This window comes from Papio anubis, chromosome 4, assembly GCF_008728515.1.
Source record: "Papio anubis isolate 15944 chromosome 4, Panubis1.0, whole genome shotgun sequence".
Classification (NCBI taxonomy): domain Eukaryota; kingdom Metazoa; phylum Chordata; class Mammalia; order Primates; family Cercopithecidae; genus Papio; species Papio anubis.
In genome coordinates this window covers 90,741,032-90,757,189 of record NC_044979.1, presented here as the reverse complement: position 1 = coordinate 90,757,189, position 16,158 = coordinate 90,741,032, and the positions used below count along the sequence as shown (strand labels likewise).

Sequence of the window (16,158 nt, the reverse complement as noted above, 5' to 3'; positions counted from 1 at the left end):
CCACAATTGCTGGTGCAGTAAAAGCCCCAGGAAAGGAAGAAAGGAAAGGCACATGTGCATAATTCTCCTAGGTTAGAGACGAGGTAAATGAGTTATCTATGTTGAGTGGGGTAGCATCTAGGAATCACCAATAGGTGGCAGCATTAACCCAAGACATTTTGATGTGTTCTCAAACCCAGAGTAGAAGAATTTCACGGAGCTGAAAATGCTTTTGTCAGTTGAATATAGAAAGAATTATGCAAAATATAACTAGTTGATTCAGAGTTATTTGTCCATTATTTGTCTACCTCCTCAAGTCCCTAAGCAAAGTAACCAAAATCTTGACCAAAGTGATCCTGAGTAATCATGTCAGAGAAGATCTTGGCCAGTAGAAGATAATATCAGAAAACTGCACAATCGTATAATTTGTTTTAACCTACCTTGATAGATGGTCTTGATGGGTAATGGAAAGAAACATTTTTAAATTCCACAGTTCCTTCTATGGATTCAGGTTTACATCCAGCTGTGGAAAAGTTATCTATACTGGGTTTCTTGGAAAAACAAAGGAAATGTTATAAATCTTCAAAGGAGTAATCTGACAGTTTATACATTTTGAAAATAGTTTAAGGATGGTTTTCTTCCACAACAGTTTCCTTTCTGCTATAGAAGTGCATTGAGTTAGACATGAAGGTTTCAATACTACGCAATCTCCTCTTAGAAAAGAATTAAAGGCAATCTCTCTTTCCCATGAGCAACAGGCCAACATTAAATTTGTCCATCCTATTGTTTTAGTGAAACGAGTGTGCGTGTTTTTTTGTCTCCTTCTTGCAGTAATGATAGTTATTCTTCAAAGCAATAGGAGGGGTCTTACCTTATCAATAACCTGGAAAATATTAAAGGCAGCTCCTCGGGCTATCGCGAAGGTTTCAAAATGAGGGGCTGCTGCTCCAATGCAATAACTACTATGGATTATGCTAAAGAAAACCTACAGGAACAAACAAAATAGTATTTAGCTTTCTGCAGTTATGTAAGAAAGACAATAGAATGTAATATATAATTATTAGTTTAAGCTCACAGAGAGATATTAGAGGAATTAGGTAAGACAGAATGGAAGATATCACCAAAGTATCCTTGGTCCTTTCCTAATATGGAACAAATTTCGATTATCTCATAGTCTTGTGGTTATCACCTGCTGGGATGTGTGACCAGAAAAATCTGCTGACTGAAGTGTGCTGGCCATGTATAAACCCCATGGTGAGTTGCACCTTCCTCCTTGCTGGGTGACCCCTTGAACTTTAAAAAGAAAAATTCAGTAGATTTCATTGGCTCAGAGACATTGTACTGTTTTCACTCAAGCTGTTTTTGAATTTTTGTATTAGGGAACAGCTGTCCATTTTAAGACAGACTCATCTCTGCAAAAAGTCAAATAAGAAAAGAATCCGTCAAGCTAGGAGCTCTTATTTCTATCACACAGATGAGGATGCTTAGGCTTAATAAGCCAGTTACCCAGCCACACATAAATTGAGGAGCGAGGATGAGTGAAAAATCCTTCATGCTCACATTTCACTTTATATGAAATAAATGACTAGCTAAAGTCTTAATTTTGAATGCCTCAAATTCAAAAGATGAATTTAATGGAAAGAAGAGAAATCTATATACAATGGAAAGGCCAAACAAGGATCAAAGTATAAACAGCAGATCATTTTGGTTCCTCAAGACAAATGTTTCTTAATCCTGAACTGATCTGTTTACTGTTGTAACTTGAGAGGATAACTGAATAAATTGTGAATTAACACATAACTCCTAGGAATTTGAAAGTCTCCAAACTGTGATATTGGACAGAACGGTATGTAGTCTGTTTTTAACATTACTACATGCTGAAAGGACAGAGGAAGAGGAGGTGAATGCAAACTCTGCAGACCATTTCCGGAGAGAAGACATGTAGCAAGGTGAATGCAGAACACTGTCTGATCTCAGCCAAGATGAAAGGAAAAGTCTCACAAAAGATTGGCCTTTTTCTTAACTGCTAGATTAAGAAAACTCAGTGTAGGCCGGGCGCGGTGGCTCAAGCCTGTAATCCCAGCACTTTGGGAGGCCGAGACGGGCGGATCACGAGGTCAGGAGATCGAGACCATCCTGGCTAACACGGTGAAACCCCGTCTCTACTAAAAAATACAAAAAAATAGCCGGGCGCGGTGGCGGGCGCCTGTAGTCCCAACTACTCGGGAGGCTGAGGCAGGAGAATGGCGTGAACCCGGGAGGCGGAGCTTGCAGTGAGCTGAGATCCGGCCACTGCACTCCAGCCTGGGCGGCAGAGCGAGACTCCGTCTCAAAAAAAAAAAAAAAAGAAAACTCAGTGTATTTCCCAGAGGAGAATTCAATTATGATTCTTCTAAAAGCAGAATGCAGATGCTTGACACAACGAGGACACTAAAACATGTTGGATGAATAAATCCCATCAATTCATAACTATAATTCAAAGGTGTATACAAATAATTTGAGGGAAACAAATATTTGTTTATTAAAAACATTCATCTTTGAATATTCATCTTCAAAGAGGAATTTTGGCTAAACTAAGTAAGGAAAGATCATCCAGGCCAGATACCTTGTTCTCAAACAAGACTTACAGCAAGAACAGTCCCGATGGTATATCCAGGTTCTCCATTAAGAATCAAGGAGGTTCCATACCAAAAAGCAAGTCCATAGGTTCCGTTCATAAAGAAGTACACAGCACCAAGAGACAGTTTTGAGGCTATAGCCCTTTTTATGCCAAAATCCTTTGCATCTTTGAGATTCTGTGTATACCTTACAAAAACAGAAAACAACTTAATAGCCACTGGGGAAAATAAAACCAAGCATATTTTGTTATATTTAAAGGGACAGACCTTTGAAGTTCTTTCTCCTGGGCCCCAAAGGCTACAACTGTTCGGATTGATGACAAGACTTCTTCTGCCACAGCCCCAGCTTTGGAATAGGCACTTAATTCCTTACTGGTCAATGAGATGACCATCTGTAATAAACCACAACCACAGTTAAAAAATGGCTCTGTGTAGTAATAATGTACTGAGCATTTAAGTCAGGTGGAATTTGAATTCTAAGTAGCCTAATGGTATTTTTAAAAACTCTATCTCTGCATTTTTAAAAATTTGTCATCAAAATGCTAAGAGGTAAGATTTCAGAGAGAAAAGGGAAAATATCACTATTGGTGACTAGACAGGTTTACCTGATTTCACATGCCCTTTTCTCTATTATATGTCCCATTTACTAATCACTTTACATTTTGGGATTGTTCCACGAAAGGGAACAGCGGGGACACTGCCTTCACAGCTGTGAATTCATAACTATTGCCTATTCACATAGCAAGTCTATCCACCTGAAAAATATATTCCACATAATAGGAGCTGATTTTATATAAGACATGCTTGGATAACCGTTATAGTCAGAGAGTAACAGAAACTGAGTAATACTCATTATTTTCTGAATTCACTTACTAAAGATAATTATTCCTATAGTGTATCACTAGGGGGGAAACACCACCTGGCACAAAGCCTTATACTTAGCAAGTATTTAATAGATAATTGCCAAGTTGAATTGAAGGAAGCTAGAAACCATCCACTCTGGTATTGCTTCATTTGGACAACTCTGACCTTCACCTGCTTCCTCTTCATGATCAATTAATACAATAACAGAATTTAGACTACCCACTGCTATTCCTTTACAACTCCTTGTTTACTTCTCTTCTGTGGGCAGTTAAGGTTCTGATCTTAGTAACTTACTGCAGGCAATCTTTCTACTGAGATTTCCTTCCTCATTAAAAATAAGCTGAGGATGAAGATTTTTATAAAGGCTACAAAGTCAACACTCAGAGTCACACTAAATAAAGACATGCTGTCCAAATCTCCAAGCCTATTGCTAAGGGATTAGCCCACTATAGAATATTTTTATTGCTGAAAATTCTTGTTTGGTTGATTAGTATATTGTTAGCAAATAAACTCTGGAAATTTTATGAATTGTATTTCCATAAAGAACAATTAGTATTGCTAAATTTAAAGCACTGTGCCTCCGATCTAGAAGATGAGTATACACACTGGTGGAATTGCCAAAAGATATGATTTGAAGAGTAATATCAGAGATACATTTGTTGTTTTTAGATTTCACAAGAGTATTGGTTTCAAAACCAGGCTGTAGATAAGATTACAATTTTGTGGTATACTTACAGCAAAACAGTGCTAAAAATGTAATTTAGAATGCAAGTACATAATTTGTTTAAAAAACTGAAACATATTTATGTAGTACATAAAAATAGATATTAGCAGACATTTGAAATGTAATTGAAAGCCTTATTGAAATATAAGCTTGGCTGGGTGTGGTAGCTCACTGGCCTGCAATCCCAGCACTTTGGGGGCCGAGGTGGGTGGACAGCTTCAGCCCAAGAATTCGAGATCAGCCTGGGCAACATGGTGAAAACCTGTCTCTACAAAAAATACAAAAGTTAGCTGGGCATGGTCGCCTGTAGTCCCAGCTACTTGGGGGGCTGAGATGGGAGGATGACTTGAGCCTGCAAAGCTGAAGCTGCAGTGAACCATGTTTGTTCCATTGCATTCCAGCCTATGTGACAAAGTGAGACCTTGCCTTGAAAAACTTTTATGCATATGTACATATAAACTTTAAGAGGATGATATAAAAAGGTGTTTATTGTTTTAGGATTTTCTTATTCCATTCTACTCAATGAAATGAATCATAACGTGTTGATCTGGGAATTTAGCACAAACAAGGCTGTCCCAACAGCAACAACTACACGTCACATGTATAATGGCATCATACTTTATCCATGCTAGCACTTGAAGTTGTGTTAGACTGCTAAATGAAGAGAAATGTTTTTAATGTTTTTTTGTTTTTTTTTTTTTTTTTTTTTTGAGACGGAGTCTGGCTCTGTTGCCCAGGCTGGAGTGCAGTGGCCGGATCTCAGCTCACTGCAAGCTCCGCCTCCCGGGTTCAGACCATTCTCCGGCCTCAGCCTCCCGAGTAGCTGGGACTACAGGCGCCCGCCACCTCGCCCGGCTAATTTTTTGTATTTCTTAATAGAGACGGGGTTTCACCCTGTTAGCCAGGATGGTCTCGATCTCCTGACCTCGTGATCCGCCCGTCTCGGCCTCCCAAAGTGCTGGGATTACAGGCTTGAGCCACCGCGCCCGGCCTAGAAATGTTTTTAATGTTAGTAAGCTATTAAAAACATTTCATTTTAGCCAAATAACTTGAAGATAGAAAGGGGATTAATGGAGAACAAAATCAAAAGTATTTGTGGTGTATAATATCCCTTTGTAGTTTGGGACATGGCAAATGAATAGAAAAGTCATTTTTGGACAAACTCAATGTGTCATCTAGTCCACACTGCTGCTTCCATTCAATATTGCATTAGCCATCTCACTTACTCTAGAACATGCTGCCGCTGAAGCCATTATAAGAGGAGATGTGGATAGAGTCACTAGGGTGAGTTTCCAGCCCTTCACCAAACCAACTGCCAGGCCAATTGAAAAAGTAGACATGTTTTGAAACAACAGAGCAATCTTATCTCCAATACCATCGCTGATTTTGTCAATGTCACTGAAACAGGCAAATAAATGTAATTAGGTCATTTACATGTCACATATGTAAACAAAGCTAATGTACTACAATATCATCCTCTTACTCCGTCATGCGAGTGTTAAGTTCACCGATGTCACAGCTATCAAACCAGCCGACGTCCTGTGCCAAAACTGAATGAAAAAACTGTTTTCGAATCCTCTTGGTCTGTCGTGCTGCAGTTATAATCCAAAAGCAAATCTGTATGTAACCAAAAATCAAGGCAGCAACACCTATTCCAACATAATACAGGGTCAACCTGAAGAAAGAGTATTAGAATGTGAGACCAAAGTGCAACTTTTTTTCTTGTTACACACACACACAAATCGATCACAGTATTTGATTGAGAAAATTTATGCTAGAACTAGAAAAATGACTAAAAATAACATGCCATGAGAGTGAAGTACATTGAATATAATGATCTAGGTTTCCTTGTAAAACATAGAGTACATCTTTTATATTATTATCAGAAATTAGTATTTTAAAGCATTCTTGCTATTTATGTCTTCTTTCAGTATTTTTAATACTTTCATATGAAAAAGTTCCATAGAGGCAATCAAGGTAACTGTAGGTGGAACTGGAGGGTTAAAAAAAAAAAAAAAAAAAAAAAAGATAGCAATCAAAAGCATTTGATAAAAAGCTTAAAAACTATACATAGTCAGCCCCAAATTCAGCTTAAGGAATTCACCCTGAGGTAATACATACAAAGATTCATCTATATAACTGGTCTTTGTAGCACTTGTAACAATATAGAAAAACTGAAAACAATCCAAATATTTTACAGTAGGAGACCAAATAAGAAATGTAATTATTTAATAAATGTATACTGAGTGCCCACTATGTGTGAGGTTCTAGAGACACCTCCATGAGCAGGATAATAAGTCCTCCAATTCTGGCAGGAGGCAGACAATATGCAAAGAGAAAAAAATAGGTTTTTCTAGGAAGGAAGTAAACAGGGTGATAGTTCACAGAATAACTGGTGAGTAAACATGGGTTGGGAGAGCTAGCTCAGGTAAATAGAGTGTTTAAGAAAAGTTTCTGTGAGGAAGTGGTATTATAGCTGGGATCCAAAACGTGAAAGTAAGCCAGCCATAAAAAGAGCAGGAAGTGCATTCCAGGGAGAGGAAAAAACATCTCTCCCGGGAGAGATTGAGTCAGAAAAAAGTTGTTTAGCATGTTCCAGAAACAAAAGAAGTCCAAAGTGGTAAGAAATAATGAGGCCGGAGAATTGGGCATATTCTAGGGTTTTTACAGTACATCGTTCATGTTTTATTCCAGGAGAAGCAGAAGATCATTGGAAGATCTCAGCACGGGATGGCATTATCTGTTCAACTTTTTAAAAGACCACTCCAGCTTCTCTGTGGAGAACAGATGAAAGCAGAAATAATTGAGCATGAAGTTCTGTTAAGAAGCTATTGCCATGGCCAAGGTGAGAAGAATGGGAGCTTGGATGAGGATCATGGCAGCCTACATGAAAAGAAGCAGACAGATTTTAGGTGTATTTTAGAAACAAAAATTGCCAGACTAATGGATGCCTGAATAAGAACAACCAACTTTCTCTGCTAGACACATGACTGGGAAGACTGTCAAAGCAAAAAGCTCCCTTCCTGCCTCCAATGACACCTATCCTGAAAAAGAAAAGTCCTTTCCATTCAATCCTCTAGATTATGAAAATTTGACCTGCTTGAAGAGCATCAGATTGTACACCTCACCTTGAATGGAATACCTTTCATGATCCTTGATGAGAAGAGAGAACTTGAACAGCTGTTACAGGTAAGCCCCCTTTGGCTATGAAGATGCTCTCTCTACCATGGGGATCTAATCAGTCACAGTCTCCTTCAAGCATACTATAGACCTAGGATGTTCAATTGCCACCTGTTTGCTCTCACATGGATATTTAGATTTCTTAGTGCTTTATAGTTTATTTGATTTTTTTAAAAAGATGGGATCTCACTATATTGCCCAGGCTATCCTCAAACTCCTAGGCTTAAAGGATCCTCCTGTCTCAGCCTCCTGAGTAGCTGGCACTGATGGTACATAACACTGGGACTATAGGTGCACACTAGTGTTTTATAATTGTGTGTGTGTGTTTGTAATAATAAAGTAATCTTTATTTAATAGATTCTTCCTGAAAAAAAAATGCCAATGTATTGGATATGAGGAATGTAGGAAAGGGAGAATTCAAGAATAACTTCTTAGGTTTTGAGTAGAGCAGCTGGTGATGAGGGTATCACTTACAGATGCGAGAGACTGGGACAAAGACAAGATTTGCAAGATATAGAGAGAGTTCAGATTTAGATATGGGAAGTCAGACATGCCTGTTAAACCTCAAAATGGAGATCAAGTAAGAAGCTGAAAATGAGAAATGGAAGCACAAGAGAGGGGGTCTAGGCCGGGGATGTGGATTTGAAAGCAGTAACTTATAGGCAGGTGGAAATTAAAACAAAGGGACTGGCTGAGAACACCCAGGAAGAGGAAGAATTAAGTGTAGGTAAAGAAGAGAAGAGGGCCAAGGACTATTAGTGACTCTGCAAAGATGTAGCTTGGGATGAAGATAAAGAATCTGCCAAGAAGTCAGTGAGGTGGTTGAAAATCCAGGAGAGTGAAGTACCAAGCAACACAGGAGAGGAATATACAATTGATGCTCATTATTTGAAAATTCTGTATTTGCAAATCTGCTTCCTTGCTGAAATTGTTTTTCTAAGTCCCAGGTCAATACTTGTAGTGTTTTCATGGTTATTTATGAACATGCACAGAGTGACCAAAAATTTGGTTTGCTCGATGCACACATTCTCAGCTGAGGTCCAGCAAGGCCCGTACTCTGCCTTCTTGTTTCAGCTCTTGTACTGTAAACAAAGGTTATTTTTGTGGTCTATTTAGTGCCAAGTTTTTCTCATTTTTGTGCTTTTGGTTGATGATTTTGCTATTTGTAATAGTTCCCAAGCATCATGCTGAAGTGATGGCTAGTGTTTCTTAGTGCAAGAAGGCTGTGATGTGCCTTACGTAGAAAACAGGTGTGTCAGATAAGTTTCATTCAGGAGTGAGATATAGTGAGAACATGAGTTCAATGTTAAAGAATCACCAACACATATTAAATAAGGTGTCTTTAAAAAGAAGCACACATAAAGTGAGGTTGTGTGTTATTTGGTTGACAAAAAGTTTGTCACCAGAGGCTCACAGGATCCTAACACTGTATTTCTCCTAAGAGTAATCTTCAGAATTTGATAATTCAATTTTCACAGAAACTTTAATAGACCATAACTATCATAAATAATTTACCGTGTTTTCTAGTAAGAGGAACTATTCAAGGATAAGATGGAACACTACAGGCTTAATACAAATCATCTTGTTGAATTTTTTTTTTTTTTATGTTGTGGGGAAAAGGTTTGCAGCAATCATATAAAATAAGTGTAAGATGAATACACTGAAAATCACAAGACATTATTAGGAGAAGTTAAAGAAGATCTAAATAAATGAAGAGACATTCCGTTGATGGATTGGGAGACTCAGTGTTGTTAAGATGACAGTCTTCCCCAAATTTATCTATAGATTCAGTGCAATCCCTGTCAAAATTCTCCTGTGTGCTCTCCTGCAGAAATTGACAAGGTGTTCATAAAATATACATAGAAACGTAGAGAACTCAGAATAGCCAAAGTAATTTTTAAAAAGAAGAGCAAATTTGGAGTACTTACACTTCCGGAGTTTATTTATTAAAACTGTAAAACTACAGTAATCGAAACAGTGCAGTACTGGCATAAAGACAGACATATCAATAACTGCAAGAGCCGAGAGAACAGAAACGGACCCTTACATTTATTGGCAGTTGATTTTTAGCAAATGTGCCAAGTCAATTCAATTGAGAAAAGATTGTTTTTTCAACAAATGGTTCTGGGACAACTGGATAGCCACATGCAAAAAAGGTAAATTTAAACCGTTACCTCACATCACTCACAGAGATTAACTCAAAATGGATCATAGACCTAAGTTTAAGAGTTAAAACATTGCAATTTCAAGAAGAAAATGTAAAGGAAAATCTTCATCATCCTGGGTTAGGCAAAAAATTCCCACACCCAAAAGTGCAATCCATAAAATAAAAACTTAGTGAACTGAACTTTACCAAAGTTAAAAACTTTGCCCTTCAAAAGAAACCTCTAAGAAAGTGAACACTCTGACAGATGGAGAAGAAATATTTGCCGATTGTATATCCAACAAAGAACTTGTAATCAGAATTTATAAAGAATTCTTACCACTTAATACTAAGAAGACTAATGGCACAATTTAAAAATAGAGAAAATATTTGAATAGACATTTCACCAAAGAAAATATAGGAATAGATTAAAAAGTACATTAAATACTCGTCATTAGTCACTAGGGAAATGCAAATTAAAGTCATATTATAATACCCCTTCCTACCTACTACAATGGCTGCAATAAAAAAGGCAGACAATGACAAGTGTTGATGAGGATATGGAGAAACTGGATCCCTCAGACACTGCTGGTGGGACAGTAAAATGGTGTAGCCACTTTTAAAAAACAGTTTGGCAGTGTTTCAAAGAGACAAATCTAAATTTACCATATGACCCAGCAATTACACTCCTAGGTCTACTCAAGAGTAATAAAAACATATGTCCACACAAAGAAGTGTACATCAATGTTCACAGAAGCATATTTGTAAATAGCCAAAAAGTAGAAACAATCCAAATATCCATCAGCTGGTGAAGAGATAAACAAAATGTGATACAGCTTTGCAACGGATTACTACTAAGCAATAAAAAGGAATAAACTACTACCTGTTACAACATGGATGAACCTCAAAAACAGTATGCCAAACAAAAGAAGCCAGGTGCAAGAACCTTACATGTTATATATTTCCATGCATAGACAGTGTCAGTAATATGCAAATCTTTTCAAATAAAAAGCAGATAAAGAGGTGCCTCAAGCTGGGCGTGGGAATAGGAATTGGTTGCAAATGAAGATCTTTGTAGGAGGATAAAGGTGTTCTAGAAATACTGTGGTGATGGTTGTGCAACTCCATACATTTACTGAAAATCATTAAGTTGCACAATTAAGACTGGTAAATTATATGCTAAGTAAATTATACATCAACAAATGTATTAAAAATCATATAAACAGTACAACTGCACTAAAATTATATATGTACCACTATACATGTAAACATACTATAATAATATAAACAGAAATTAATATTTTTATCTATTAGTGGTGGGATTATGTATAGTGATTTGTCTTCTTTGTGCATTTGTATCTTTTCACATTTGCTACAATGAAAATGTAATTTAATCAGAAAAAATAATTTAAAATAATTTTATAGAAGCACTGACTCACTTTTTAAAAAACTATTCCTTATAAACAAACAAATGAAACAACACACTCAAGTTTTCCACATGGAAGAACTCTACTTATTAACTCCACATTCATCTAGTAATCAGACTTCCAAACTACCTGGGATCCAGAAGAAGAATTTTAGTAACCCCAGAGCCCAGGCAATTAATTTTGCATCAAGAAATGAAGCCACTCTTGAGGCCTTAGCTTTCTGATTCCAAAAGTCACCCAAATTAAGATTGATTTAATGGCTTCATTTATTGAGCACTTACTATGTATTAATCTAACATGGAGTTGGCTGTCTAGTTTGCCCCTTCTGTTTCAAGTAGGTTATGCTAGGTACATTAGAAGTAGCAAAAGAAAAGGATCAATTTGCTTAGGAGTTCATATAGAATTAAGTAATCAAGGGCTGGCTCAGTGGCTCACACCTGTAATCCTAGCACTTTGGGAGGCCGAGGCAGGCAGATCACCTGAGGTTGAGAGTTTGAGACCAGTCTGACCAACATGGAGAAACCCGTTTCTACTAAAAATACAAAATTAGCTGGGCATGGAGGCGCATATCTGTATTCCCAGCTACTCCAGAGGCTGTGGCAGGAGAATCTCTTGAACCCGAGAGGCAGAGATTGCAGTGAGCCAAGATTGTGCCATTGCACTCCAGCCTGGGAAACAAGAGCAAAAACTCCATCTAAAAACAAAAAATTAAGTAATCAACTTTTGACAGCAAAAGAGGAGGCATCATATTGACCAGCAGTAGTCCTGGCACTATTTAGTCATTCCAATCTGGAGTCAGCAACAAAAGATTCAACTATTTTTAGAAAAATTTTCTGAGAAATAAGACAGAGGCAAAGACTTAACATTAAAATTATAAAGCTGAGTCATTTTCTTTGGAAAATAACAGAATAGAATTCTTTAGTTCCTGATTATTACAGATGGAAGAAGTACTATCACCTTATACTCAAAAAATTATGCAAATCAGTGTTCATTAAAATATTAGTTCCACAGATGCTAATCAATTTTAGCAGAAATGAATTAGGTTCCATAATCAAACATTAATAGGTTTGGAAAACTTGGATTAAATCAAGCTAACTAAATGAACCCCTTACTATCCATATCTGTCATGTATGTATCCGATAGAAGGCTGTCATAGATAACGTTTTTCAAACCAATTTGACTGAAGAGTCTTCTTTAATATGTATCTCAAATATTTAAAAAATATTAACATACTGAATACTTAATAATTATGATTAATAATAATGTACTGAATATTATAGGTAATTCCTTCCTTCCTTCTTTTTTTTTTTTGATGGAGTCTTGCTCTGTTGCCAAGGTTTGAGTGCAGTGGTGTGATCTCAAACTCCACTGCAACCTCCAACTCCCGGGTTCAAGCAATTGTCCTGCCTCAGCTTGCCGAGTAGCTGGGACTACAGGTGCCTGCCACCTTGTCCAGCTAATTTTTGTATTCTTAGTAGAGATGGAGTTTCACCATGTTAGCCAGGATGGTCTTGAACTCCTGACCTCAAGTGATCTACCTGCCTCCGCCTCCTAAAATGTTGGGATTACATGAGTGAGCCATTGCAGCTGGTCTCAGTAATAAATTTCTTATTATTTAAATAAATCTTAAAAAAAAAGAAATAATAGTATAACAAGTACTATAAAAGGTAAGTATGTTTTCTTATAAATTTAGTAGCCCTTAAATAACTGTACATAGACATATCTTTTCATCTTATTGTCCCTTTTATTGTCTACTTTTAAACAGATGCTCAATTTAAAAAATTTTTAAACTTTTTTGTGGAAAAAAATATACTTTGTGACTGTACATTGGAGCCCTGCCTTAATATTGTAAGACCAAAAATTCAGTAGAAAGCACACCCCTAGGTCCTAATCAAGAATTTTCAAAAGATCCAATATAGAGAAATTTTATGTAAAATTAGCTAAGAAAAGAACTTTACACCAAAGAAAGTTGAGGCTGCAGCAAAACTCAATTCAAGGGAGCATCATTCACACTGTAGCCCAGAACAACACTATCCAATAGAACTTTCCATGATGAAAAAAATGTTCAATATCTATGTTGTACTGTATGGAAGCCAGCCAGATATAATTATTAACACTTGACATGTGATTGAGAATGAGAAACTGAATTTTAAATTTCATTTAATTTTAATCAATTCATATTCATAGAGAAATCAAGCAACAGAAAGAAATAAACGGCATCCAAATTGGAAAACAGAAAGTCAAATTATTTATTTGCTGATAATATGATCTTATACCTAGAAAACCATAACAATTCCACCAAAATACTCCTAGATTTGCTAACAAATTCAGTCAAGGTTCGGGTTGTAAAATCAATGTGCAAAAATCAGTAACATTTCTATATACCAATAATGGTCAAAATGAGAATCAAATCAAGAAATCAATCCCATTTACAATAGTTACAAAAATATCTAAGAATATATTTAAGGAATTAAAAGATCTTTACAAGGAAAACTACAAAACACTGATGAATGGAATTGTAGATGACACAAACAAATGGAAAAACATCCCATGCTCATGGATATGAAGAATCAATATCATTAAGATGACTTTACTGGACAAAGCAATCTATACATTCAATGCAATTTCTATCAAAATGCCAATGTCATTTTTCACAGAATTAGAAAAGACAATCCTGAAATTCATCTGCAACAAAAAAAAGGCTTAATAACCAAAGCAACTATAAGCAGAAAGAACATAGCTGGATGTATCACACTACCTGATTTCAAATTATACTACAAGGCTATAGTAACCAAAACATCATGTACTGGTATAATAATAGGCACATAGATCAAGGAAAAAGAATAGAGAACCTAGAAATAAAGCCACGTATCTACAACCAATTGACCTTCAACAAAGCCAACAAAAACATACATTGGAAAAAGGACATCCTATTTAATAAATGATGCTGGGAAAATTGGAAATCTGTAAGCAAAAGAATAAAACTGGACCCCTATCTCTCACCATATACAAAAATCAACTAAAGATGGATTAAAGACTTAAATTTAACACCTGACATGATAAGAATCCTAGAAGAAAACTTAGGAGAAACTCTTCTGGACATTGGCCTTGACAAAGAATTCATGACTAAGACCTCAAAAACAAATGCAACAAAACCAAAAATAGACAAATGGAAATTAATTAAATTAAAAAGCTTCTGCACACCAAAAGAAATAATCTTTTAGATTATCTTTTAGAGTGAAAAGACAACCTGTAGAATGGGAGAAAATATTTGCAAACTATGCAACCAACAAAAAACTAATATCTAGAATCTGCAAGGAACTCAAACATCTCAACAACAACAATAAAATAAACCTTAATAACTCCATTAAAAAGTGGGCAAAGGACATGAACAGACACTTTTCAAAAGGAGCCATACAAATGGCCAAAAAGCATATGAAAAAATGCTTAATATCAGTAATCATCAGAGAAATGCAAATAAAACCACAGTGAAACACTGTCTTACACCAATCAGAATGTCTACTATTAAAGAGTCAAATAATAATAGATGTTGGTGAGAATGCAGAGAAAGGAGAATATATACACTATTGGGGGTAATGTAAATTAGTACAACCTCTATGGAAAACAGTATAGAGATTTCTTAAAGAACTAAAAGTTGAACTACCATTCAATTTGGCAGTGTCACTACTGAGTATGTGCCCAAAGGAGAAGAAATCGTTGTGCCAGAAAGATACCTGAACTTGTATGTTTATTGTAGCCCTATTCACAATAGCAAAGATATGGAATCAACCTAAGTGTTCATCAATGAATGAATGGATAAAGAAAATGTTTACACACACACACACACACACACACACACACACACACACACACACATAGCATGCGATACTACTCGGCCATAAAAAATAGTGAGATCATGGGTTTTTTTTTTGCAGCAACATGGATGGACCTAGAGGCCATTATCTTAGATGAAATAACTCAGAAACAGTCAAATACCACATGTTCTCACTTATAAGTGGGAGCTAAATAATGTGTACACATGGACAAAGAGAGTGGAATAGTAGACATTGGAGACGCAGAGGCTGAGAGGGTAAAAGGGGGTGTAAGAGATGAGAAATTGCTTAATGGCTACAAGGTTTACTTTTTGGGTGATGGTTACACAAAAAACCCAGATTTCACCACTATGCAATATATCCATGTAACACAACTGCACTTGTACCCCCTAAATCTATAAACAAAATTATATAGCCACAAATGGCCGTGGCTAACATATTGGACAGGGCATATTAGGAATTAAAACTAAAGAAGAACAGAGGATATTAGAGGCTGGGAAAGGTAGAGAGAAGGAAGGGATAAGGAGATATTTGTTAATGCTAAAATTATAGCCAGATATAAGAAATAAGTTCTAATGTCCTATAGTATTATAGTTAACTATGGCTATAGTTAACAATAATATATTACATGATTTCAAATAGCTAGAAGAAAGATACTGAATACGCCCAACACGAAGAAATGATAAATGTTTGAGATAATGAATATGCTAATTAATCTGATCTGATCACTATACAGCATCACTATGTACCTCATAGATATGTACAATTATCGTGCATCAATTGTAATTTTTTAATTAAAAAAAGAATTAAGGCCCAGAAGATGTCACTGCAATGTGATGGGTGTCCCTTGACAACATGGTGTCTTCATTTTTGGGGGAAAAGAATAGGAATCATTTAGATTTAGAGTAAAGACCCAGAAAGTTTTAGTGAGGCAGTATGGAAATCCAGTCCATATACTGAGAGAGGTAGTGTCTACCTAAGAAAGTCAGAACATGTTGAGTAAATAAACCATACTGTTTAATACCTAAAATTACAAAACAGAACATCCTTGTAAATTATTTATTATTCAGACTTTACAATTTTTTGTTTGGATACAACTTTACCATAATAGTCGGAATAATTAGTCTCCAAATTTAGTGTGAATAAAACCTTACTATTTTTATTTTAAAAAGTATTTTATTACTTTTACTATTTATTTGTTGCACACATTTTGTGATTTTTGATGTTTAAAGAAATAGAATTTTCAATGAGCCTCAAAAGGAATATAATTTTTTAGAAGGCAAATCAAGTCCTTTCTTTCCCAGGATATTGCTGGGAGGCAAAATTCCTACAAAAATGCAAATCCTTACAACTTTTAAATTGATGACAACTTTGTCAAATACAACTCAAA

General features: G+C 36.1%; 1 protein-coding gene across 1 annotated transcript in view; it reads right to left on the bottom strand.

Annotated features, from left to right (window-relative positions):
* Positions 1 to 16,158, bottom strand: part of ABCB5 (ATP binding cassette subfamily B member 5) — a 131,527-nt gene that overhangs the window by 103,821 nt on the left and 11,548 nt on the right. The window contains exons 5-10 of the mRNA XM_031665315.1: positions 5,669 to 5,860; positions 5,412 to 5,583; positions 2,865 to 2,989; positions 2,607 to 2,784; positions 851 to 964; positions 420 to 530 (exon numbers count right to left, since the gene is read on the bottom strand). Coding sequence (XP_031521175.1) covers positions 420 to 530; positions 851 to 964; positions 2,607 to 2,784; positions 2,865 to 2,989; positions 5,412 to 5,583; positions 5,669 to 5,860 — 892 coding nt within the window. The remainder of the gene's footprint in view (positions 1 to 419; positions 531 to 850; positions 965 to 2,606; positions 2,785 to 2,864; positions 2,990 to 5,411; positions 5,584 to 5,668; positions 5,861 to 16,158) is intronic.